This window comes from Rhea pennata, chromosome 11 (genome assembly GCF_028389875.1).
Source record: "Rhea pennata isolate bPtePen1 chromosome 11, bPtePen1.pri, whole genome shotgun sequence".
Taxonomy (NCBI): domain Eukaryota; kingdom Metazoa; phylum Chordata; class Aves; order Rheiformes; family Rheidae; genus Rhea; species Rhea pennata.
Genome location: NC_084673.1, coordinates 787,793 through 806,461, shown reverse-complemented (window position 1 = coordinate 806,461; position 18,669 = coordinate 787,793). Strand labels below are relative to the sequence as shown.

The 18,669-nt window shown below is 45.1% G+C and overlaps 1 protein-coding gene across 4 annotated transcripts in view; it reads left to right on the top strand.

Moving 5' to 3' along the window:
• Nucleotides 1-16,403, top strand: part of OPHN1 (oligophrenin 1) — an 88,424-nt gene extending 72,021 nt beyond the window's left edge. For 2 of the 4 annotated variants that reach the window (XM_062584559.1, XM_062584557.1), the window contains 9 exons: nt 31-89; nt 1,988-2,093; nt 3,685-3,844; nt 9,067-9,214; nt 10,636-10,944; nt 13,207-13,372; nt 14,424-14,474; nt 15,318-15,368; nt 15,781-16,403. In XM_062584559.1, coding sequence (XP_062440543.1) covers nt 31-89; nt 1,988-2,093; nt 3,685-3,844; nt 9,067-9,214; nt 10,636-10,944; nt 13,207-13,372; nt 14,424-14,474; nt 15,318-15,360 — 1,042 coding nt within the window. In that variant the 3' untranslated portion in view covers nt 15,361-15,368; nt 15,781-16,403. Of the gene's footprint in view, nt 1-30; nt 90-1,987; nt 2,094-3,684; nt 3,845-9,066; nt 9,215-10,635; nt 10,945-13,206; nt 13,373-14,423; nt 14,505-15,317; nt 15,369-15,780 lie in introns of all 4 variants that reach the window. The other 2 variants (XR_009959567.1, XM_062584560.1) reach the window with 2 other exon arrangements.
• The last annotated feature ends 2,266 nt before the right edge of the window (nt 16,404-18,669 follow it).

Sequence of the window (18,669 nt, the reverse complement as noted above, 5' to 3'; positions counted from 1 at the left end):
CTAGCAATCACTATTCTTTGTTTCTTGCAGGAACCTGTCTGAGCCTGTCATGACGTACAAACTCCACAAGGAGCTGGTCTCGGCTGCCAGTAAGTTGCACAGTTTCTCTGCTGATAGCCCCTCACACTGCCCTTCCTTACAAACACATGAGCTACATGAGTTTTGATTTTTTGTTTGGTGTCAATGGCTCCTTAGAGCACAGAGGAAATTTTGAAGGTGGCATCTGGGCCCACCCAAGCTACAAGTGTAGCAGGGGATGTGATCTTCCCTGGCAGGCATCTCCTCTTTGTGCAGAGACTGTCAGGCCAGCTGGATGACCCTAAGGCCATTCTGCCACTTGGGATTCCCAAAGTTTGCTCGGAAGCTAGTGGGGAAGGAAAACGATGCGATTCACCTGCGAGGAGGAAGAGTAGCAAGAATGTGATTAGAGAGGCCAAGAGGCAAAATGGCAATGTCGTGGTCGCTTGTGCTCGGAGCCACGGGGCCTGAAGCACGGCTGGCCAGTAGTGCTGTGCGTGGAGGAAGCATATGCTGAAGTCACCTATCAGCCTGCCCCAGGGGTATCCAACTGCTTTCTGGCATAGGAACAGAAGAGACCCTCTCTTCTGGTGTCTTGATTTTGAAAGGAAGGTGATGATCTTTCTTCCTGTCTTCCCTTTGATACTCCAGTGCACTTCCCTATAACAGGGTTTCATGCTTTGAGAGGTTTTGGCTACCCAGGGGATATTAATAAACATAAAAGCAAATCGGCCCAAGAATTCTAGGAGAATCGTTTTTCAATAGTATCAATATATTTATTTTTAAATCTGTGAGGTAATATGATGTAGATTAGTAGATAGTTAGGTGTTCCCTTTGAATTGTGAAATTTGTCCTGGGATGTTGAATCCAAAGTATCTGCTGGTACATAAAATGCATTTCTCTGCTGCAGCTCTTGGGATGGAGTCACAGCCAGTATGAGTAAGCAAAGTAACATGGCTCTCCTAATAGGGCATGATCAGTGCTAAGCTAGCCCAGCAGTGCTGTTGTTATGGCTCTTTGTGAATAACCATAATAAGTTTAAACTAGCTGCATCTTCAGACTGTGTTGAGAGCCAGCATGTTAAGATGGAGACAATGGCAATACAGGGAGTTAGTAATCTTCCTATGAAGATTACCCACGAGAGTGCTGGTATTTGGAAATTTATGGCACATACTGCCATAAACTGTTTTGGATGAAAACATCCTTCATACCCCCATGTGCTCAGCCTCTCCTTTAGTTGGAGCCTTGGAAAATTAGTAACACTTGTTCTTTCTTGTAAAGGAAAATTTTCCATCAGCCTATGATTGTGCTCGAGACCAAGATTTATTAGTTTCAGGACTGATTAAATCAATGATGGCTGAGTATGTGTAAAACCATAATCCTTTCCTTACCCTCCCTCAGCAACTTTGCACCTTTAGGCTTTCCAGCTACCAAGGTCCCACATTATTCTTTTCACACCGAGTATTTTATTGTTTCTTGATTATTTATGCTTCCTAGGGTGACCTCTTTGGGTCAGGGACTCCATTTTTTTCAGGCAGTACATTTTACCGTGTTGTTCAGCACTATGGCTATCTGGGCTGATAAGAGATTCATTAAACAGGCCAGAGAGAATGAACTGGTCTTACTCCCCTGGAACTGCCCTGGGCATGTTACAGCTGAGGTGTGGATGGGAAGTACACACCTGTGCCCATCGTATCTCCCTAGCCCTATACTCAGAGGAAGAATCCAGCCCTGAGCTCTCTTTCAAGTGTGATTTCTCCCTCTTTCCACTTCATTTTGTTTTTCACAGTGCTTACCCTGTTGCTGTGTAATATCATGTTCCTTCTGCTTCCTATCACTGGATTTGGCAAGCCAACCTCACATTCTAGAAGGAACAGCATCCACAGATTTCCTTCATTTTTACCTTTCTTTTAGGTATTTACTTTAAAAGTGACAGGTACAATCTTTTCTTTGTGTTACTTCTTTCCAGAATCTGAGAACCTGGATTACAGGCTGGGAGCCATTCATGCTCTGGTCTATAAACTACCTGACAAAAACAGAGAGATGTTAGAGCTCCTCATACGACACCTAGTCAAGTAAGCAGAAAATTTTCGCTAAAGCCAAACTAAGAACAATAATGGAGTCAGCAAAACAAGCCTAACCTTTTCTTTAGTAGGTTTGTAAAATTCTATCCAACACTGTCCTCCTAGGAATTTATATTTAGGCTGCACAAATGGTGTGATTGTCCTTGCTGTCCACTGCATTAACTAATGTTTCTCCTTCTACCTGCCAGTTTCATCCCCTTTCTGACAAGTGCCAAGCAGGAAATAATTTTGAAATGAAAATACAGTCTGGCAGAGCAGAGCTATACACACATCGCCCCTCAGTCCAGTGAACAAGAACATTAGGTCTGGGGTTTGGAAACAATTGTAAGACCTGTGACCGTGGGCTGAACGTGGGTTCAGCATATTTGGGTTTCATCTCCAGTTCTGGGGATTCAATATTGAGTCCCTACAGTAGCATGAAGGACTGAGTAGTTCAGGTCTTCAGAGCTTGCTTACAGACCTGATGGTACTGGACTCCTAGCGGCACTGCGGAACTGCATGTGCGCTGGCTTCCGCTTGTGAGTCACCAAAAAAATCGGTTACTTGATGACTATGGCACCAGCACTGCTTTGGGAAATAATATTTTCCTGCCTTCTTGTCTTGCCAGTTATGAAGGCTCAATGTGGAGAATCTGCTCTTCCCACCCCACCCAGGTGTGTGTGTGTGTGTAGGGCGGGGGGCGATGGAGAGAGAGGCTTCTTGCCATTAGCTGCCCTGAAGATCCTGGCTGGGATACATTTCTAGCCTTTGCTCATTATGTTATATATATTTTTAAAAATTTCTGCCAAGTGGCAGAATTGAGCATGTTTGGCTTACAGTTTGATGAAGCTAACAATGTTCTTGTGGTTATGATGTTTATTCCTTAAAGTGTTTACACTTAAATTCTGTCCCCAGTCCCCTTCATGCTAAAATAAACCACTTTAATACCAGAGCCACAGGGCAAACCCAGAATTCATTAGATTTCAGCACCAGAGTCACTCTCCTCTGGTCCCAGAGATCAGATTTTATTCAATTTTGAAAACATATAGAGTCCATGTTTAACTCAACAGTTGGTGCTGCTCCACAGGTCTGCATATTACTCCCAGATTTGAAGTCCATTGAATAAAGACTTCTCTGTTCGCTGAAAACTATGGTTCTTTCAGAAGGAATGTGGTGTGGAGATTTCTTGAAACCCTTCAAATGTGTACTCCTTACATTTGGTTCTCCTCCTTAGAAGAGAGGAAAATTAAAGCCAAAAGTCAGTTTTGAGTAAATAGGATATTCCAAATTAAATGATTCCTTTTGTGTATGTTGCACAGATGGCTTTTATTGGTGCAATTAAAAGAGGAGTTAGAAGTTTGAAGGGATAAAGTAACAACGCTGTCAGCATGTTGCACTCTCAGACTGTTGTCCCAGCCAAAGAAGGTGCATGTTGTAGTCAGAAACATGTTTTATCTCTGGTAGGGTTATGAAACAAGTTCTATTGGAACAAAATGAAGATAATTGAATGAATGACTCTCGTCGTCACTTTTAAATTGCTTAGAACAAGATATATCTTTTAAAAAAACCCTGAAACTATTCCTTCTTTCCCTCCTCTCCACAGCATATGTGAGCACAGCCGAGAGAATCTGATGTCACCGTCTAATATGGGGGTAATATTTGGACCTACCCTCATGCGAGCACAGGAGGACACTGTAGCAGCAATGATGAACATCAAGTTCCAAAACATTGTAGTTGAGATCCTCATCGAGCATTTTGCAAAGGTATAGATGGCAGTCTGAAGGAGCTCATCCATAGAGCTCCTAGATGTTCTGTCATGTTGATGCAAATTGTTGCTCTGGCAATAATTTAAGAAATTTGGCTCCTTTTTCTGGATTCTTCTTAGAGGGGTGGAATTTTTTTAATAATATACTGTAATATACTGAAATGCATCAGAAGGAAACAAAAAGTATAACAGATATGTGTTCCTTACTGTTGCCATTAGTTAGTTCCAAAGGAAACCCTGAGTCCAAGATTTTTTTGTTTTTAAAGAAGAAAAGGAAAGTTTTTATGTAACATTTTATGCCTGGGCATTACAAGAGTTTATACTTTACTTTGCTGAAGAGTGGAATCCAAACTAGAGAGTAACTTTTTCATCTGGTGTCATCCAAGATGAGACACTGTAGAACTATTAAGGCAGGAAGAAAACACAAAGCAGACAGGTTTCAATAGACTGATAAAAATAATTCAGCTGGGCATAAGATCTGGTAAAATAGGAAGTATTAGATGGGAGAATGGCTTAAATTAAGTCTGTGAGGAGAGGGATGGCCCTGTGTGTGGGGTTGAGCTGGTAGAGAAGGCTTTAGCCTATGGCTGGCACTGTCTTTTCTGTTTACTGTAGTGCTCTGCCATATGGCAGTGGCATCATATTTAGGACTACATCAGAATTTTTCCTTTCATGAGATCTGTACTGAATATTTCTGTGTGAGAGCGATGCCTAGACTCACAGTTGGGCCTAGGTCTGCTGTGGTCAGTGCTGAGCATACACGCATTTATTCATGTGTAGGGGATAGATCTTGTGTTGTGGCTTTTTGTTTCCTGATGGAATGCAGAATATTCCACAACCACCTGCATTATCAGTTTCTGCTAGTGATGTCTGATACAGTTGCTTAGATTTTGGGGAATGACTAAAGAATGATGGAGTTTAACCCAATAACCATTTGCATTGAGTTTTAAACTGCAGAATTTTCAAAGGGTCTCTTAGAAGAAAGGGGAGTTTGAAGACATCCTTTAAAGCAGGAGTTAGTTGCTGTCAGGGAGGTGGGGTGGAGTTCTCAGCAGACAGGGCAGCATAGATGAAAAAATGAACCTCCTTTTCAGGAGAGGAGAAGGAAGAAAAAGCCAGAAAAGCAGATATTGCAGAAGTGAATGTGTGGTGAGAACAATTCTCAGATGCTGGGATTGGTGGCATGAGCAGTAGATCGTGGTGTTGAGGGTTACAACCAGAGAAACCGGAGGAAAAAGCTCTGAGAGGCTTTTGAATATCTACACAACAAGCTCATGAAAATAACATGCCAGTTTCTTTGTAAGTCACTGTGAACACTTTTACGTAAGTTCTCACAGCAAAACAGCTCATTTGTACGTTGGCTTCTCAGAGAAAATGCTCTAGAACAGGATCTCTTTCTTCCCATATTATAAAGCCAACAGTTCAGGCTGTAGCCAGCAGAGAGAAGCCAGAGTGAACATATAACTTGCACTGCCACCTCTAAGACCTGGAATTAAATCTTTAATTAAGCCAGACATCTCTTTGCTTGCTTTTAATTTCTTCAGTGATAAGGTTAAGTTAGTAATGTTTATTAGATTGAGCTAGTAAGATCAGCTTCAGAGTTTATATGTCTTCAGCTCACACATAAGCAAACACTTGAAATGAGTCTGAAGGAAGAGAAAGATATTATTTGTCTGGTGCAATATGCAGAATCTAAGGACAAAGTAACTATTCATGAAGTCTTTGGATAATTACTGCTTCTACAACTTACATTTCAGTGCCATAGTTAAATTAAATAACTTGATCCCTCTGGAAATACTTTCTTCACTGTACAAACCTTCTAAATAAGAGATTTGGTCAATATCTTTGTACCTTCAAATTGTTTAACTTGGATTTTAATTTAAAAGGTAGAATGAAAGCAGAGGCTACACCCACATCTTAAAAACAATAGTGTGGTGGTGCATTTTAGTGTGGTTTTCCAATGTTGTTGAAAGGCACCTTATGCAAACAACATTCTGTGGTACCTGTAGAAGAATTAATGGAGAACTTTACACTTTTTCTTCCTCTTTTAAAAACAGCGTCGAACTTCTGTGTATGTATATATATACAAATGAGGTTGACATTTCAAAAAAATTGCCCTGATACAGATGACATGTTGCTATTTTAATAATCCATTAGCTGCTGATTTTAAATCACAGCCTATTCATGTCTCAGCAAATTCCTCTCAAGCAAGCTCAAGGAACACACTGGACTTCTGTATTCTAGGATGGAGAAAATGTACTTGCCCTGCAAAGGACAGAACCTCTGGTGCCATTAAGCATCAACAGCCAGTCTGGGTCACAGGATCCTGAAAGAAAAGTAGCTGAAATGATCAGATCAGAGTTTGGAGATGGTCTTGAATTTTTTGCTTAAACTTCCCAAGGGGAACCACAGACATAATGGCAAACTGTCTTGTTCCTTGTTTCTTCAAGCAGAATAAGGGGACAAAGAGAGGAGCAGAGGCTGAGTACCGGTAGATAGCATTTATACCAAGCTTGCTGAATTAGAAACCTGGAAGAATTAGTCTAGGTAGAGTTCAGATGCTTCAGAGGCCCATGTGCTGGCCTGGTAAGTTAGGTTTTGGGAAGTCTGGCTGAAGAAATGACTCACACCCATTCTCACTTTCATACATTCTATCTAGTCTTTTTGATAAAGAAGTTAGTCGCAGTGTGCTTTTTACTCTCCCATCTTAATTTTCCAGAATTTCACTTGACTAGGAGAAGAAAGAACATACTTTTTTAATTACAAAAGTGATATATGTAATCAAATCAAAATAATTTCTTTCTTTTAAAATATATCTGGGTAACAGTATAGAACTGCTCTTATAACAAAACATGTATCAAAGGAGCAGTGACCCTTCAAGTCAGCTATCTCTCTAGTGTGATCTCTTATTCTCTGGAGTTGAGTCATTTCCTGTGTTTTTTGCGAATATCCTCCATGAAGGTGTCAGTTCTGCCATTCTCTCAGGACTGGGATTCCAGCCTCAGGTATCAGCGGCCCATCCCGCATGGTCCATAGTAATTTACTGTTTAAAGCCTGATACACCTTCAGTTAATATCCAGGGGAAGAATGCAAAAGCATTTGAATTGGGACCTTAATGTGGTGTTTCAGATCTTCAAAAAACTGTCCAAATGTTTAATTCTTTTTCAACTATTAAAGAAGCACTGTCATAAATAAGAAAATCTAAATTAAACCCAATCAAATAGGGGTCATATGACCAATATGAAAAGGAGACAGAACTCTAACCAGCAATTGTTTTTATGCCAATATTTCATCCAAGAAAATTTTACAATGCCATGTACTCCAGTGTATGCGAAGACATGAAGAGGTTTTTTTAGTGTTAGGTCTAAAATAAAGCAATGTTTCGTTTTGGTGCTTTCTTTAGATTAAAATGCCATACTAGTGTGGAAAGCTTGATGTTTCCCAGAAACCACCAGATTCAAAGCATGCTTAGGCTACTCAGAGATAATTCAATCCTGCAGATTTTGTCTGTATTTGTAATTTTGTTTTAATTAGCTTAACACATGAGTTGTTGAAGTGGATGTGCAGGGGTGTGTAGCAGGAAATTTGCCCATAAAAAGGCCCGTGTGAAGACACAGAGCAGCCCACAGTAGGCTTTTGCAGGATTTCTGTAATGAACATAAATAAATCATTTGGCAGAACATCAGCTCTGCCCCAGTACCTTCCTGTGGCCTTACAGACGCACACAGCTGGGGATTTCCTGGACGCTGCTAACCTCTGGTTAGTGGCTCATGCACCATCCCAATCCCCTCCCAAGGGAGCAGGGGTTTTGGCCCTATGCTGAAAGAGGCCCTGACCATAGCGTTACTGAGGGCGAATGCCTGCGAGGTCCCCACCACGCTCTTGTGGGCCACAGCTGGCCAGGCCAGTTTGAAGCTGCAGTGGCTTTCCGGGCAGTTTGGGCTTGGGCGCTCTGTTTGTCAGAACCACAGAGCCACGAGCTTCTGTGCAGTCCCACATCCCCTGCCTGCAACTGTCCAGGCTAGGCGAGTCCCTCAGGTCCTTCTGGAAGCAGCAGAAACCTCTGCTCTTGGGACCCTGCAGCTGCAGAGATGTAGCCATGAGGTGGTTAATTAATCTGCTGAAGCCAGTGAAACACCTTTCACTTAAAGCATTAGGAGCGCCTGGGAGGGGAGTTGGGTCCTGTTTTGTTCCCCTCCCCTTGCAAATGAAGGTGTTGGTCCCCAGGGGGGTATGCCCTTTCCTGGTGGCAGGGGGAGGTTAGCGATTCCAAGCCCCGAGGAAGAGCCAGCCTGGCTGGCTGTGCGAACATCGCTGAACTGCTAGAAAGGTGCGACCTCTGGATGGGGGGTAGCCAAAACTGGCTTCAGAAGCTGTTGTTTGTGTACCATGCAGCCACCTTAAATAAGCTTTAGCTACCGTGAGTGAAAGCTGTGAGGTGTACCTCTTTCCAGTGGAGAACTTGGTGTGGGAGGACCCAGACTTCAGAGTGGCAGCATGATTAGCGAGTGGAGGCAGCAAATTGTACCAGCCAATCCCTTGCAAAGGAGTAGATGGCTCCTCAGGGCTCAACAGAAGATTCGCAGGTAGTCTCAAAGCTCATCCTGGGACTGCAGTGATTAACAGCATGTGTGAGAGATGGTTTTTCACTCTTTGCATGGCAAACTACTTTCGAGAGTCAAAAAACTTAATGGATTCAGGCACGGATTTGACAAACTATCAGAAGAGAAATCTTTGGAGAGTTACTGGAGGCACAGACACTGCATCTGGTACAGGAGGGTTTCTGAACCACAAGCTGTTGGAGGTTGGGAAGGGCCATCAGGGAAAGCATCATCTGTGTGGGTAGCCCCATCCGCTTTTGCCTATTTTCAGAGACAGGTTGCAGCCTGGATGAGCTTTAGCAAGACCTGAGGCAGCAGCTTATTTGTGTGCTAGTGGTAAGGGAGAAAATACCACTGATTCTCTGCAGATGGAGAATCTAGTGCAGAACAGAGGAAGAGGAGTCTCCCGCAGTGTGTTCATCCCGACTTGAGAAGTGGGATCTAGTTCTGCTGCTGTGCTTAATCCTTCCTGTTCTGAGCTCTTTGTGTTTTTAAGTGCAAACATAGTCTGTTATAAATATGCCTTTTAGTGAAACCAGATTAATGAGAAAAGCCCTTGAAAATGTCATTTGGTCTGGTAACACAGAGGAACCAACTGAAAACAGATATATCTCTGCAGATCTACTCTGGTCCTCCAGAAGACAACACTGCCCCACCAATCCCTCCTCCGAGGGTGACTGCCCGGAGGCACAAACCGATCACCATTTCCAAACGTCCTCTGAGGGAAAGGCCTGTCTTTTTCGGTGCTTCTGTGGGAGAAAGTGAAGGTCAGTTAAGCGGTTCACTGACACTTTATCTGTGTCTCACCCCATCTGTTTTTCTTATCACCTTTCCAGGAGCAATGGAAAGCAGTAATAGCAGCATTGTGTTTCCAAGGGCATGAACATGTCAGACAGTAAAATCTCTTGCTCATAGGGAGAAAGGAAAGCAAAGAAGTACTCTCATTCGTGCATCATCTCACAACTCAAACTCCGCGGGGATGCTTTTGTCATTTGCAACATTCTCAGCTAAACTAAAATATCTTGTTCTTGCATATGAAAAGCCCATAGAAAAGGTTTTACAGTGTTAGAGGTAGAAGCGCAAAGTAATGCAAATAGAACTGAGAAACAGAGGATGAGATGGGGGCAAACATCTGTGCACTAGGGGTGTGCTAAGTGCTGTTTGAGTTTTGTCCAGCCAAAGTACATTAGTCCCGAGAGAATCCGAAAGGTAACTGAGCCATTAATAATTTTACATTCCAAATAAGAACACTGAAGCACTATTTTTCAGGACCTAGTGATAGTATTTTCTAGACCAAGTACAAATCTGCTATTAAATTCATTCAGCTGTAAGGAAATGGTAAAGCCTTATTATCATGTTGAAGGACACATCAGTATAAAACCATGTTTCGCTCTGCACCTGGTTTGCTCTAATTGTTGTTGCAAGCTGTGCCCTCGAGTACGTCATCACCAAAAGAGATTAGAAGTCTTTTTCTCTGTTATATTTTTTAGAGCTTTGATGATGTTTTAGGCTTAAACCTGCAAGTGTACCTTTTGGCATTGGTGCATCGTAAGTGATACAAATAGTTCTTTAAAATCACAAGATTGCTCATGTTGTTAAAGATGACCTTGCATTTAAATGTTTTTCTGAGTTGGGAGCAGAAGTGTTAGCGTTTGGCGGCACTGAGTCTGCAGAGTAGAATCAATTGCGTAGCAGTGGTTGTGCACGTGGGTCACGAACACAGCAAGAAGGATGAGACGAGTGCTTTTTGGAGGAGCATAAATGCATGGTACTAAAGTGCAGTGTGAGACTCATGAGCTGGAGTTTAAAAATTATGTATGCTGGAATAAAAAAAATATATACATATATTATATTTATATATATATATATATACATATATATATATATAAAAAAGTAAGTGTCCTTTCTGAACTTGCTGATTGTTACTATATTCAGTGCTGTTTCAGCTTGCTTTATTCCTCAGCACTGGTGTAAGCACTTACTGTTTGCAGTTTGCTCAATGTGAGGACCTGTCACTGACAAAGTGGCCAGTTCTTACTGTTACGCGCGCTGTGAGCCGGGTTTGGGGATTATAGCGTGAAAGCTGGGCCATCTGGAGCAGAGCCAGGGGCTCTGTCAGCTGCATGAGATGAAGGCGCCTCTGTGCTAGTTTGTCTGGAGCTCTGTCCCCTCTCCGTCGGTTCCGCAGGGGACGGCCGCAGCCAGACCCCGAACGGCGCCGCTGTCCCCGTGGGCGCCGAGGCCCCCAGGCCGCTGCTCCGGAGCCGGGTGCCGGCGCCGCGGGCCCTGGAGGCGGACGCCGGCCGGCCGCCCCCCGAGAGCCAGCCGGAGCAGCGTGCCGAGGGCGACGTGGGCAAGCTGGTGTCCCGGCGGCAGGACGCGGGCGCGAAGGTGGCCGGCAGGCCCGCCAACGGGGTGGTGGCCGGCCCCGCGCTGAAGACCTCCACGCTGCACGCCAAGCGTCCGGCGCCTCGGCCCCTGATTTACGGCAGGGAGGGTGAGTTTGCCTCTCGGGATGAGAGCCCCGGCCATGGCGAGTTCGGCCCCTTGTGCCGGGGAGCGGCGCCGGGCCAGGCCCCGCCGTGCTCCGCTCTTCTGACGTCACGTAGCTGCCGCGGGCACCAGGCGAAGTAGATTTTAAACGCTGGAGCTCCGCCTCCGGCTCTGGACCTACAGAGCTGGACTCACCTCGGTGGGTTCGTCAAACTAAAATTCAGGCTTGAGTAATTTGTGCCCAGTCTAAACAGCCATAAGTACTCTGATTTTTCCACACGTTTAGCTCTTTTTTCCGGCAGAGACAAGGAAAATAGCAAAAACCACTTCCACATTTTAATTTCTGTTGGGTCCTTTAGACCAACAGACATAATGTCTGGCTTATTAAGGCTCTCAAGGGAACATTTACTTCAATAGTTTGTTCTTTTGTATTAAATACAATGATTATTATTTTCATTTTGATAAGCTTCGTACAGAAATTGATTATACCTAAAAATAATTAATTCCTTAGGAGCCAATAATTAGGAGCCAAATTTGAGTTGACACATCCTCCATTTCAGTGGAGGATGCATATATGTATTTGTGTGTTTATAGAAATTCTCCTTTGCAGGGCCAGGAAACAGTTTGCTAGATAATATGCATTGCTGTAACATCATGTATTTGGTGCTGAGTTTTATAAAGTACTTAAGACCATGGTCGTAAAAAAGATGTATTTTTTTCTGGAATTTGCCAGCTTTTCCTGTGCTCTTTCCAGTGCTTTTTACATGCTTTCATACTCTAACAGGATTCATGGTCCTGTGTTCAGAAAATAAAAACTGGGCTGCATTCTTGACAAATGACTCTTGGGTACAATAAAGAGAAAGAATAAAAGGCTTGGCTAAGTAGTACAAACATAAAATTCATAAAATTCTGACTAATACTACTGGCTTAATTTAAAATTTTCACATAAATTGTAAGTAGAAATTTTCTTTTGGAATAGTAAGATAGCTTTTAAAGTTGGCTGATACATCAACCACATTTAGCACTTAAAATTTTATGTTTTTGTATTATAACATGCTGACTACATGTCCTGGAGACATATTGTAATAAAATTGGCTGTGATGATCTTGGACATACAAGTAAGTGAACACTGAATTAGTAATAAAGATATATTACGTCTATATTGATACTTGCAAATCAGTGCTAGAACACTGTATTGAGCTCTAGTGTCCACAATTTGGGAATAATTTTGAAAAACTGGAGAAACTAAGAAAATCCATAGGATGAAGGATTAGAAAACAGGGCTTTTACTGAGAAATTCAAGCATCGGCTTATCAAAGAGAAAACTTAGAGTCAAAGAGAAAATTTAGGAAAACTTACAAATACAAGGATTGAAGAGATTTAGGTAAGGACTGCTCTTTAAGCTAACAGACCGAAGTACAGTAAAGTTCAGTGACTAAAGGATTGATATGGTCTTGCTTAATTTTTTTTGCAGCAATTAATTATCTTACCACTTAAAACAATTTTTGACTTATCAGAAGTCAAAAATATAGATAGAAGACTATCAGAAACAGGACTCCCTAGCAGTGGAAGTGTCTAAGTCAGGAGAGAAGTAACCCAAACCTTAAGACATTTCTGGATTGTATGAAGGGTCATACTAGAAGATCACAATAATTGCTCTCATATGGAAACACTCTCTGGAGTACTGGGCAGTGGAGGAAAAGTGAGGTCATTAGAGATGTCAGAGCGTGAATGATCAAAGTCATCAAGAGTTAAGAGACTAACGAGGTCAGCTGGATCTTGAGGAGGAAAGGCAGCCAAGCCACGTACTCCTGAGAGAAGAGCCGAAAGCCAGGAAAGGACAGGAGAAAAGTGCAGTCCTACTCCCTGAAATAAAAGCTTAGAGAAGCAGCGATTCAGGCACTGCAGTAATCTCTGATTTGTGCCATTTCTCTTGCAAGAGTAGCACTGCGCAAGTTTTGATCTAGAAAACTTGTAGTTCCCACACAGTATCTTTACAATCAGTAAATATAGCAAGTTTTTTGTTAATATGATCCAATATCAGCCTCTTTTTCTACTGGTAGGAATGGCTGTGCTGGGATAGGTAGAGTGAGAATTACCTTCTTCCTCTGTGTCTTTCCCTAAATTTTGACTAGTGGCCACTGTCAGAAGGAGGATATTGGAAGAGCAGGCTTCTAACTCCACTAACTTGTTTAATGCATTCTCACAAGCTTTTAGTCATCTAACAAAGCTTCAGACATAGCGTTTGTAATCTTCGACCCTGCAGGTGAGTATGATGGCGTTCCTAAACCACGATCCCACAGCGAGAAGCCTATAATAACGCGTCCCCCAGTGAGACCTCCAGACCCACCGTGCAGGACCCCTGTCCCTCAGAAGCTGGAGCAGAAGCCAGACCTGATAGCGGGAGCAGCAGAGGAAACGCCTTCGTCTGTGTGAGTGAGCAGCCTTTCTCGGGCAATGCAGATACCGGGGGGTAAGCCCGAGGAAGCTACAAGTAGCCAAGGGCTTTGGAAAGTGTGCAGTAGGAGCGAAGGTCAGCCTGGGAGATGGTGTTGGGGGCAAGAATGTTTGAAAGAGGAGAAGGAGAAATACCATGTTTGTTTCCAGAGCCATTTGCTGATGTGGCTGGAGCCTGTGAACTGGTTCGAAAGCAATTTCAGAAGAGCTGTGTAACAGCTACATGCTAGCCCTTCCCCGGGGGCACAGCCTGAGGGGGGGGGTAGCTGTAACAAAAGTGAATACACTTTAAAACAGATACACTGCAGGAAAAACAAAATTCTCAATTTATTTTTTTCAAGTGTAGCCTGAACTCAGTTTTGTTCCCATCACTTTCTCTGTTGCTTCCAGTGTCAGTGAAATTGAAAAGTCCCTCACTGCTTGGCTCTGAACAAGCCTCAAATGAAATGTTTCCCAAGAAAGGCCTGATCCACCTTGAATCTCTTTTAAGGAAGTTGGATGGAAATCAGCTTCATCATCAATTTTTTTCTGTTCTTAAACACATAAAAAAAATTCTGTTGGCTGCAATGGGAGTAAAAAAAGGAGACTAAATATACCAGGTTATCAGCCACAGAGTCTAGGACAGGTTTGGGAGGCTGGAGCCTGGGTCTTGTCACAGAGCTTACTGCTCAATGCATTAACCATGGATAGGATTTTCGTTCCCATGTCGTTCATGTGGGGCTGCTGAAGGCTGTAGCTGCTGGTTGCCTGATATGACTGCTGCAAACTTTTGCTAGTGTTCCTCCATCAGTCAGCAATCAAGTACCATCTTTGATCTGAATTGGGCGAGGGAGGAGTAAAATGGAATTGAGAGCAAGAGGAGCATGGTTGCTGCATCAGACTGAAAATACATTGTTAGAAAGTGATGGGCAAATGTTTTCAACATTTTCTAATGGTAGTGCTCTTTTCTTCAACACAAATAATGTCTAACTAGCAAATTACCTTATCATCAGACAACTGAAATGACTTTCCTGTTTCTGTTCACAGAGTGGCCTCTAGGACAAAGTTCTTCGAGACAGCTTCCCGAAGAACCAGCAAGTAAGAAGCCTGAAACTAAGAAGCTAACATGTAAATAAAAACAAGTCGTCTGTATAGGACGATCCTTCCTCTAAAGCAGAACTAGTCATTTCAGAAAGCCCCATGCTGTTCCCTCCTTGTCTGTAGCATTCTTAGGTAGAAGATAGGGCTCAGCTAAAACCCTGGAGCTAAACAAAGAGCACAAGGTACAAAATCTAAATTCAGATACAGATTCTGTAATTTGAATATGAATCTGCTAAGTAATATACATATATATGGATTCATCCTACCATGTGTGTGGATCCGAGTTAGTGTGGTGCGTATTGTACTTATTTCTCAGCCTTTGTGAAGGACAAAGATGAGAAAGATTATAGAAAAGACAAGAAAGGCTGGTTAGATCACAGCAGTTTCCTTCTTGCAAGTTCAGGGCAGTCTCCAGACACAAAAACAGATCTACACATACTCTATTTGCAGGTCGCAGCTCCACCACAAATAGATTTGATGTAATAGGGTGATAGGTTTGGCATCAATGCCAGCCCTTCAGGCTAGACTAGAATGACACACACTATGGTAACAAAAATTCATTTATGATACTGTCTGCTTGAATAAGCTTCAGTGTCCAGCTCCCAAAGATCAGTGACCTCTGCCAAAAGTGCAAGCAGGTTTGTATGCAAGTCTTTGAAAAGCTGATAAATATTGAGTATCTCCTAGTGCTGGCAGTGATTTATTCTCCTGACATACTGAAAAACATGTCACTGACCTTGACTGGTTACCCCTCCCTCTATTTAGATTCTCAAATTTGAATTTAGGCTTGCTTTTTGTATTGATTTCTTTTTATCTGTTCTTCTGCTACCTTTTCCATAGTTCTTCATCACCACAAGGCAGGCCCCCAGGTGATGACAGCTGAGGTTAAAGGTATGTATTTAAGACCATAATCAACCAAAAGCACACATTTAGCATAAGTTCAACAAATTGGGTGGTGGGAGTTGAGTGGCAGCATTGTGCATCTCAAAAAAGAGTGTAGGAGAAATGCGCTTCCTGTAGGAGAGCTTTGCAGGAGGAGAGATAATGACCAGAAGTGGTCCGTTCTCTCCATGTGTGGGTGGTGGTTTGGCAGGGCAGGCAGAGTAGATCAGCCCATTCTCCCGCTGGAGAAGGCACCGTTCTCCTGTTCTCTGAGCCGCTTCGTGGTGGAACTATGGCAGCTGGGGCTAAACACGAGCACTATGAAAATGCAGGTGCTGAAATTCAGTTTCGCTCTGGCTGTGGTTTTACTGTTACTGAAGAATTTACACTGTTGCATGCTACAATGCTTGTTTCCTTTCAGACTTTTTAACCACCGAAGCTTGGCTGGACCCAGGAGACTTTCTGTGCCTGTGAAATGGACATCTCACAGCTAAGATTTTTCCAGTTCATATGACCCTGGAGAGCAGCTATCTTACCGGACGAAAATTTCAGAGCATACTGTCATAAGTAGCTCAAGAAATTAGAAGAGGGAGATAAAAATGGAGAGGACACCCTACCTACTCATTTGTTTCGAATTGTCCACAGTCCTTCCATCATTCTTCTCTACACAGGCCATGTGTAAAGGGTGCTCGTTGTTTGCCCTCCCAGATGACCAGCAGGATTTGCATTCTTGGGTGAAAGCCAACAGGACATCTGACGGGGCATGGAAGGGACAGCAGAGGACGAGAGCAGCTATTTATCTGCTCATTTTCTGTGAAATCTGCCTTGGCAAGGAGGAGCTTGGAGAGACACTGCAGATAAATGCACGGAACTGATTCCCAGTGCTTGGATACAGGGACAGAATGGGCTGAAGTTTGGGTTGGCCCTCCACGTCATGACAAACTCCTTCCAATATGTTACGTTTTCTTTGCTAAGTAAGCTATAATGTGTTTTTCAGTGTTTAAGAGAGTAGTATGTATTACTGAAAATACAGCTTGTGCTAAGGCAGGCGGGGGAGGAATTGGGGGAATGGGGGAAGGGATTGTCATGCTTAGCTTTACGGGAGTTCTCTTCATCTCCTAACTTCATCAGCATGCCTCTGTCCTCAGAAACAGGTATCCGGTGTGCTGGGAAGCACGGTTGTCCAGGGGGTTTCATGTGAATTACAAACGGGGAGCTACCCCCTGCCTGAAGCGAGCGCTCAGGAAGGCACCGGTGAGGTCGGCCGTCTTCGGTGAGCGCGACTGGGAGAAGTGGGCCAGCCCCTCCAGTCCTGGGGCCAGTTCCCCACGAGGAGCCACTTCTGCAGACCCGGCAGGGAGCATGGCTTTCCTTCCAGACAAGCGTGGGGAGTGGGGAGCAACCAAAACTCAGTCAGCATGGGTCAAAACCCAGCGTTTTTCTAAGGGGCACCCTCTTTCTTACTTGCTGCAATCCCTTTTCCTCAACAGCAGTCTTCTGGATTGTGCCCTTCGTGGTCTGGAAGGGTTTGTGTGTCTCCTCACCAGGACCATTCCCAGCGCCTCTGTTAGCAGAGGAGGCTTGTTCGGTGGTTCCCATTAACATCACGCTCTGTTCCTGAGCTGTAGTGTTTACTGTAAATAGGCAACAAACTGCTCTCTGCTTTCTGTCACTAGCCCGCGGGCAGCTTCCCTGTTTTGAACCGTTTTCCTCGGGCGCTGGGAGCGTTCCTGACTCCGTCCCAGAGCCGGCGGTGCAAGCAGCCCGGGTGCTGCATCGCCCTGCGAGCGCCGCGCTCTGCCCGGCGCAGCTTTGCCGGCAGGACGCGGCGGCGGCGCCTCCAGCGCCGTCTCCTGCTGCTTGCTTGTGTGGGCGTCTAGTGTGCAGCTGCTTTAGTACTGAGTGCAGTTCTGGCGCTGTGCACGCGCAAGCGTTGTGCAGACGGTGCCCCCAACTGCGGCTGTGCCCCGGCTGTTCGCCCCTGCGCTCGCACTTCGAACACGGGCACGTAAAGGTGGATTTAAAATAAAAGGGTAAGTAAGTGCTGTCAACATCTAGACTGTCTTACACACTGGCATGTTGGAGCTTTCTGGAGCTAAGATCAGCGTTTTTGGTTGCTCTGCTGCCCCCCTCACGAGGAGGAGGGGGTGCAAACAGCATCAGGACGGGGCCTGTTAGTGTTTTACGATCAGATCGCTAAAACGACAGAGATAAGGTAGAGCTGTAAAATAACGCGTCTCAAAGAGACGGGGCGACGTTCAGGATTGCTGTATCCTGCTGGGGCATCTTCTCCACCGGAAAGAAATCGATGTGCAGCTGGGGAGCCGTGTTTCTACTCCGAGGCCGGGATTCAGCCCCGCGTCTCCCGCGCGGGCAGGAGCAGGGACCTCCCACCCTGCCCTGAGCCAAGCGCGGTCCTCGCGCACGTCGGTGGGTGTCAGCCACTGGCTCTTCCACAGAAGGTCGAAATTCCCCCAACCGCCTTCTCGTTTCAGGGGTGCCCCTTGAGGACGCTTGGCTCTGGATTTGCAGAAGAGCCGAGCACCTGGGTGACGAAGGGGTAGGACTGGTACGTGGCACCCTTCAGAGCGGGCCGTAGACATGCAAATGTTTAGCTGTGGAGGCACCAAAATTACAGGTTTTGTATGAAATTGTATCTGTTAAATGTTTTCTGCCCCTGCCTCCCCCAAACCCTGCTTACTGCTCGTGGGCAGAGTCCGTCCCTTGTTCTCTGCCTGGCTCAGACGTGGGATCGAGCTGGAGTCGGCGCGGAAGGAAGAAGCAGAGGGATTTTGGTTTTCAAGTTGGACGTTGTAAACAATGGGAGGAAGCAGCTTATTAAAAACACGTTTCGCTGCGTCCCGGGCGCGTTTGTGGCGCGGGCGCCGGGGGCTCGCGGGGCGGCGGGGGGCCGGGCCCCGGCGGCGCGGAGCAGGCGCCCGGGGGCCGCTCGGCCCGCGGGAGAGCGGCCGGCAGAGCCCTTCTGCCGCGTGAAAACGCGGCTTGCGAGTGATTCTGAAATTCCCATGAAGTTCAAAACAAAACCAAAAAAAAGAGCAAAGGGTCCCTGCGCTTTTTTTTTTCTCTAAGCATTGGCTAAACATCGCTCAAAGAGCCGGCGCTCTCGCAACGTGCAGCCCACGCCGGTCGGGCCGTGCCGGCGCTGCAGAGCCCCGCGGGGAGCGGGGGGAGGCCGCGTCTGCGGTGCGGGGGCTTTCGGGGCCCTCCGGGGCGAGGGCAGGGCAGCCGGGCCGGGGTCGCTCCGCGCGCTGGCGCCTCCTGCCCAGACGGGCTCTTGCATCCCGGAGAA